Consider the following 7,126-nt stretch of genomic DNA (forward strand, 5'->3'; position numbering starts at 1 on the left):
CTCACCTGATCATCTCCAATTAGGGCTTAATTTTTCAATCCAGTGGTGCTAGAATTCACGCCTATTTGAAGTCACAGCTTGTTGCATCGGATATATTTATCTCTAATCCCAGATATACAGGAACTGTGTCTATTCAGCAGTAAAACACTAGCCAGAGCCAATGCATGTTTACTCAGAAATAACTCTGACTGTATTCCATGAGCCTTAGTCCCAAGTAAATGTGGCTATAGCTGAAGCCCAAAGGCACTCCACAGATGCTTCAAGGAACCCTTTTTTTGTTATTCACATTTTCTAAAACTGTATCCTCACATCAAACCTGTTTTGGTGGTTCTAGGCACTGGTGATCCCCAGTTCAGTTTAAGCCCTGATCAGTTGGGGTGGGGGTGGGGGGATTAATATACCTCCCCAAATAAGAAAAACACAACAGTTAGGTATTGAGTTAGAAGTTAAGACAAATTAAGGGGCAGCATTTTATTTTGTTCATTGCATAGATCAATAACACAGCAGTAATGTACACCTGAATTAGAAACTCTAAAAAGGAACCTCTGATATTTTAAAAAATATAACAATGTCCTTCGACCAGACGCAAACAGTTATTATATACATGTTCCAAAATATTCCTATGCTGCATGAGTTAAAAATTAAGGATCTACAGCCATGATGCATAGTACTGTACTGAGATTGTAAACAAAGCTACTAAGTGAGAGAGAGCTGGATCCTCAAATGAAAGCATGTTATTTTTTTGCACAGGTAAAATCTCAGCACAGATCTTTGAAAGAAAGTGCCATTGACTGAAGCCAGTGGGACTTGCTTTCAAGTAAACATGTTGAGGATTAGGTTGCCAGTGGGGTTATGGATTGTTTCACCTGCTCAGGAGCACTTTTCATCCACATGTGGTTGCTTCATTTAATTTGTAGTAAAGCTGCTGTTGCAAGGCACAGAAACACACTGTCCTACAGGGCAAACTCAAAGCATTGAGAGGTGGAAAATGCAAATGGAACCTCCTGCCATTAACTGACAGATGGTACAACCCACACATGGAAGTTCTCCTTTGCAAGCCAACATGCAAAAGAACTTTCCGGGATCCAAATGGAGGCAGTGAGACACCACTCTTGCTTGCATCACAGTCACTACATCAGAAGAACCCACAACTGAGTTGCATCCTGATCTAAGTGGGTCTCACCAGCAGTACACCCAGCATTTCTTTGTGTTTGGTTGTGTTTATAAGAGAAAAGGAGAGAGACAGACAGAGAGGAAAAAGGGAGCCAGAGGGAGGGATAAACACAGAAGGAAAAAATAAATGGAGGATGAGAGGAGTGAAATAAGAAAAAGAAAAGTGAAAAAATGAGAAAGACAGAGAGGCAGAAGAACAATTGACACTAGGTAAAAGAATTTAAAAGTGGTCTCATGCTGCACATTGGGGCTAAAGATGGGTACAAGAACTGAAGACCACCAGCATATTGGACATAAGGCAAAATGTCTAGGCACTGAACAAAGGCTGCTTATGGGGTTGTACTTCAAAAAAAGGCTATTTTGCCATCTCTTTAAACTTCTGTCCCTTCTCTGCTATAAATCAGATTGTTCATGTTGAAAGTGCTCAGGACAGGAGTGCTGAGCCAGCTGGACTGTCCACCAGCACCCGCATAGTAATTCATCCTGGAATGGGGAGGAGAACCGAGTTCGAATCCTGAAGGTGGGTTGCTGTTAGAAGCAGAGCAAGAGCTCAAGCTAGGCCCATTCTGCCTTCCAGGTGTGAATTCAGAGCCCGGCCCGCCAGAAAGCTGCCTGGGAAAGCCATTTCGGCTATGGGCCACGGCATTCATGGTGGAGATAAATGTGGAGAAACAATGGCTGGAGTTCAGGCTGCGGGGTTTGCAGTCATTCATCATACTTGGAGAGCACCGCAGTTCAGCAGAGCCCAAGTTGCGGGGCTCTGGGGCTTGTTGGACAACGCCCCTGCTGCTTTTGTCCTCCGCTTTGTGAGGGGCTCCAGGCCCATTAGGTGGGTCAGGTCTCCTTTTCCTCTTCCTTCGGAAGTTGCCATTATCAAACATCTTCTCACAGTTTGGATCCAGTGTCCAATAATTGCCTTTACCTACGAACCAACCAAGAACATCTGGCTTTAGCAGGGGCAGGCAGAGACAATGTTGAAAATGAGGTGGGTTTTTCTTTTCTTTTAGTCATCTGACTTTGTTGTTCTTAAACCACCACCACCCCAACACACGCGCGCAGACGCACACACATGCACGCACACACACACACTGGTTTCAATGGCATGGAAATTAACATGCCCAATCCTGTGGTCTGTCAGGATTGGCAACCCAACATATCCCTGACATCACCATCCTAAAATGTCCCATTTGAAACCTACAAATGCCTGTGGAGCTGCTTTCCATGGGCATCCCAGGTGTCTCCAGGGTGGGTATGCTGCTCTACCAGAGAGTTCTTCTCTGTTGGTAGAGGGGTACTTCTAACCCTAATCCTCCCTCAGGTATCCATCTGAGGGCATTAGGATTGCTCTTTAACCAGGGGCTTAGTAGAGCTAGGGTTCACAGGGACACAGCACACAGGCACTTTTTTATTAGTAGGGACACTGATGTCATCTGCACCGCTCAGACTTCCCTCTTCCCTCTGAGCTTTGCTGCAATCGCCACAGTGGCTGGGGGGTCAGGGAGGGAATGGATGTTCCCAACAACAATACATTGTTCCCTGTTGTAATGCAAAGTATTTGGGGGTGGTTTAGTTTTGAATGGGCCATTGAAACCCAGCAGCTTTATAAAAGATCTGCTCCTGATGGAGAGGAAAAAAGCAAAAACTTGTTTGCTGATATGGATCAACACAACTGCCTGAATTTTGGGACTTTCCTCAGGGGCGTGGATATAGGGACTGTTGTGATGAGCAGGTGCACTTCAGAATTTACCACTGCACCACTGTCTGTAACTTTGTCTGGATCAATCCAATATATGTAATGCAGAGGTGTAAAGTTGCTGTTCCCAAATGACCACTTATCCCCAAAGCACTGGAGTCAACTTAGCAGGCTTACCCCCGAGAGAGGACCTCCAACTTCAGTTGGACTTGAGGGACATTCCTCTGGAACATTTGATTTGGAAACTTTAGTATGGCACTGGACCCAAACATAGAAGGAAATCCCTCTGAAATCAATAGGATTTTATTTCCAAATAAATATCTTTAATTACTAAACTTTATCAAATAAACATGGTGCTGTCCCTTGTGAAGCGGGTTACACCTGATAGATGCTATCGTTAAACATCTCTGGTTCCAATGTTCAATTGAATTGGTTTGGTTATCCTTTCCTATCCTGAAGGCTCAAGGTGAATTACAGATGTTGCCTCAATAGAGGCAAAGTCTTTAAGATGATTCCGCTAAAATAGAAGCCATTTGCACTTTATATTTATACCTGCTCAAATACTGGAAGTAGGTTTTAATTGGGACATCTTGCAGCATAATGCATTTAGAATGGAGTTACCAGGCCATGCCATCTCCAATAAACACATTCAAACTATCACATATACTGAGGCATAACCAAGCACAACCTGCTATGTTCATGCTAGCAGTTTTCTGCTGAAATACTACTACTAATAAGAGAAATAATAGCAACAAAACCAACAAAATACTAATACTATTTATAATATTTGTGCAGTGCTTTCATAATACTTTCCATGCATTATCTAACTATAATCTTTACAACAATTCTGTTATTATTTCCATACTGCAGATGTACGGGCTGGGGCTCAGAAAGGGTGACTTGCAGAAGGCGACCCCGTGAGTGCATAGCAGAGGCAAGATTCAAACTGAGGACTTCTTGATCCACAGTCCCTTGGGCACTGCACTATATGGTATACCAGCTCAGGTTTACTTCTGAGATGACCACCCAAAATGCCTCTATGCATGTGCAATTACACTTTACACCAGTGGTACATTTTAACGTTGGCCTACCCCTTGGAAGGTCCATCAGTAGTTATAAGGTGCCTGGGGGAGACAGTGCTAGAAACACAGTGCAGGAGTGGCTGGAGTTAAGGAGGTTTTCATCCTATGCATCCTGGGCACAGTGGGGCTTACGTCTGAGTGAACAGGCATAAGATTGCATTACAGCCATGGTTGTTACTTCCCTCCGTCTAGATTACAAACGTAAACCATCTATTGTCCAGACTTGATATTTTAGAAATGGCCCTTTCTCACTCTCTTTACCAAACAAACAGCATGCCTATATGCACACAAATAAAGAGGATGAGCCTCAAAGGCACTTTTAGGCTTTGCATCCTATGGTGTCAAGGAATTACCTTTATCCAGCTGTACAGAATAAATTGGGTATATAGCACCCTTTCCCAAAGTAGTAGCCTTCATGCTCTGTTACTCAGTTTATGGGAATATGATACAGCTACGACTTCCTTCTCAGCAAATGTGGGGGAAATCAGGGTGGAACGGCCAAACTTTACTCCTCACCCAGTGTGAGCACCAGAGTATTTACTATGGAAGCTAAGATGAGAGTAGATTAATGCTCTTTGAAAGGGGTAGGCAGAAAGGCCTTTGGACTGCAGGCTTGCACTCACGTCTTGAACAAGGTGAGTGCTCAAGTGGAATGTCACCACTGACTTCCGTGGAAGACGACCATCACTGACTTCAAAGAAAGTGCAAGTGATTCTTCTGACAGTGACATTCCACTATGCAAGGGCATGAAGAAAAATCCAGCGAGCCAACAGCCATCTCCGTGATCCTGGTGACGCATTTTCGAGACCGAGTTCCCCGCAACAGCACAAGCCAACCAGCACAGTCCTGTGTTTATTTACTCAGAAGTCCCACAATATCCAGTGGGGCTCTCTCCTTAGTGCATTAGACTTGCAGCCACCTTTAGATGGAGGAATTGAGCAGTGTGGTTTCTGCCCTGAACTGCGAGTCAGTGTGAGTTAAGACCACAGCAGGACATCCCAGGCCCAAGCGGGTGGCCGGCTTTCAGTAGGAATTACTTCCATGATTGGAGGTGGGGGGAGCACAGTCTTGTCTTCCTTTGGGCTGGGTCATTTTCATGCTCCCCTAAAGGAGACTGCCTTACCAATAGGCTCTGGAATGGGGTTGGGTGGGGCTGTTTAAGGAATATTTTTTAAATCCCCACCCTTTCAAAGCATACTTATCAAGAAGTGCTGTTATTGTTATAAAGCAACTAAAACTTCTAGGTGCTGTTCAAAATTAACAGATCCTCAGGCTTAGAGCCAGGGATGTTGCTAGGCCCAGACCAATGGGACCCTAGGCCCGGATCTATTTCCCAGGGCCCCAGATCTATTCCACAGAGCCCTGGGTGTCCATTGGTGCCAAGGGAAGCTTCCCCCCCCCTTTTCTTTTCTTCTTAGGGCTCAATCCTATGCATGTTTAGACAGAAAAAAAAGTCCTACAACTCCCAACATTCTCCAGGCTGGGGACTGATGGGATTTGTAGGACTTCTTTTCTGTCTAACCATGCATAGGATTGCTCCTTTAGCTTAATTTCCACGCAGGTGGGGTGGGGGCGATTTTCAAGGGGGACCACGGCTGGGGAGGGAAGGGTTAACTCTCCCCTCCCCACAGGCTGCCACCCCCCACCCCAAACTCTGCCTGCGTGGCAATTAAGCTTATGAGGGAAATCGTTTTCCAGTGGACGGGGATGATGTGGGACAGGGAGCAAATGACTGGAAGCACTTTTATTGGAGGTGACTGGGCTGCCAAATGAACTGGCTGGCTTTGCCAGCGCCCGCAAAGAACCAAGGGGAGGTATGGCGGGCGGGCGGGCGGGCGCCCCCGCTGATCGGATCCAGTCAGCCGAGCCCCCCGCGCCCCTTACCCGGATCGTCCTCGTTCCGGGGCACCTTCTTGAAGCAGTCGTTGAGGGAGAGGTTGTGCCGGATGGAATTCTGCCAGCCGGCCTTGCTCTTCTTGTAGAAGGGGAAGTTGCCGGCCACGTACTGGTAGATCTGGCTCAAGGTGAGCTTCTTGCCCGGCGCGCTCTGGATGGCCATGGCGATGAGCGCCGAGTAGGAGTAGGGCGGGCGCACCAGCTTGAGGAAGTCCGGCTGCTGCCCGGCGGCCAGCGAGAGCCAGCTGAGCTCGGGCCCCGCCGACGGGGCGGCCAGCAGCTGCCTGGCGCCGGCCCCGTACGCCGCGGGCAGGAAGGGCCCGCCCGCCCCGCTGGGCCCGCCCGCCAGGTAGGGGCTCGACGGCACGGCCGCGCCGTTGAGCCACAGGTAGGGGCCGCCGCCGCCCGAGTCCCCGAGGCCGAACCCCCCCGGGTGGGCCGGGGATCTCTGCGCGGGGGGCGCCTGGAAGAGGCTCCGGCTGTCGCAGTACGCGTCCGCCACGTCCAGCAGGTCGTGCGCGCTGGGGGGCTGCTGCCCCTCCGGAGCGCTCATCCTAAGCAGCCCCGGACCTCGACGGAGCCGCGAGCGGAGGAGCCACTGAGCCCATGGCCGGACCCGCGCCAGCCGCACGCAGCCCGCGGACGGGGAAGGAGCGGGGCAGCGCCGCCTACTCTCCAGCCTGCATCGCCCCCCTCCACGACATAGACCCCCCCCCCGCCGCGGCCCTCGACGTCCCTCCCGCGCCACCCCCTCCCCCCGCCCGCGGCGCCGCGCTCGACGCTGACCCCATCCCCGAGCGCCAGCCTCCTCTCCACCCCTCCTCCGGAAGGCTGGGCACAGATGGCCCCCTCCTTACATCCCAGCCTCGTCGGCAGAGCTTCCCCCTCCCGCAAGCTTCCGAGAATCGCGGGGAGACCAACATCGTTCCACGTTAGGAAGGGAGCCCTGGTGGGTTGACATAGATCTCGGCTGGAGACTGGCTGCGACAATCCCCCCTCCCTTCCACCCCCATCCTCCCCCAACAGAGGAGGGGATTCCGCTGTTGCGTTTGTCCCTGTTGCTGGTATTCAGAGATATACTGCCTCTACATATGGAGGTTCCATTTAGCTCTCCTGGCTAATAGTGGTTGGTAGGATTTGTCTAATTATTTTTTCCTCTTGGATGGTCCTGAATTAAGGCATTAAGGGACAGAAAAAAAGTTTTACAACTCCCAGCATTCCCCAGCCAGCCATGCTGCGAGTTGTAGGGGAATGCTGGGACTTGTAGAACTTTTTTTTTTTT

General features: G+C 49.3%; 1 protein-coding gene across 1 annotated transcript; it reads right to left on the bottom strand.

Annotated features, from left to right (window-relative positions):
• Positions 1-465: 465 nt before the first annotated feature.
• FOXI2 (forkhead box I2) lies at positions 466-6,497 on the bottom strand. The gene is made up of 2 exons (XM_084841946.1): positions 5,833-6,497; positions 466-2,095 (listed from the first exon to the last, which is right to left on the bottom strand). Exons 1-2 carry the CDS (start codon positions 6,395-6,397, stop codon positions 1,545-1,547), a joined length of 1,116 nt encoding a protein of 371 aa, XP_084698072.1. The 5' UTR covers positions 6,398-6,497; the 3' UTR covers positions 466-1,544.
• Positions 6,498-7,126: the final 629 nt, after the last annotated feature.

The sequence above is a fragment of the Heloderma suspectum genome, chromosome 3 (assembly GCF_057233095.1).
Source record: "Heloderma suspectum isolate Gila_16-S chromosome 3, 16-S_ref, whole genome shotgun sequence".
NCBI lineage: Eukaryota > Metazoa > Chordata > Lepidosauria > Squamata > Helodermatidae > Heloderma > Heloderma suspectum.

Excerpts from the sequence above, each read along its gene's own strand:
- FOXI2 (XM_084841946.1), bottom strand. The coding sequence starts at position 6,397 with ATGAGCGCTCCGGAGGGGCAGCAGCCCCCCAGCGCGCACGACCTGCTG. Across the intron at positions 2,096-5,832 it reads CCGGAACGAGGACGATCCGG|GTAAAGGCAATTATTGGACA; the intron begins GTAAGGGGCGCG and ends GTTGGTTCGTAG.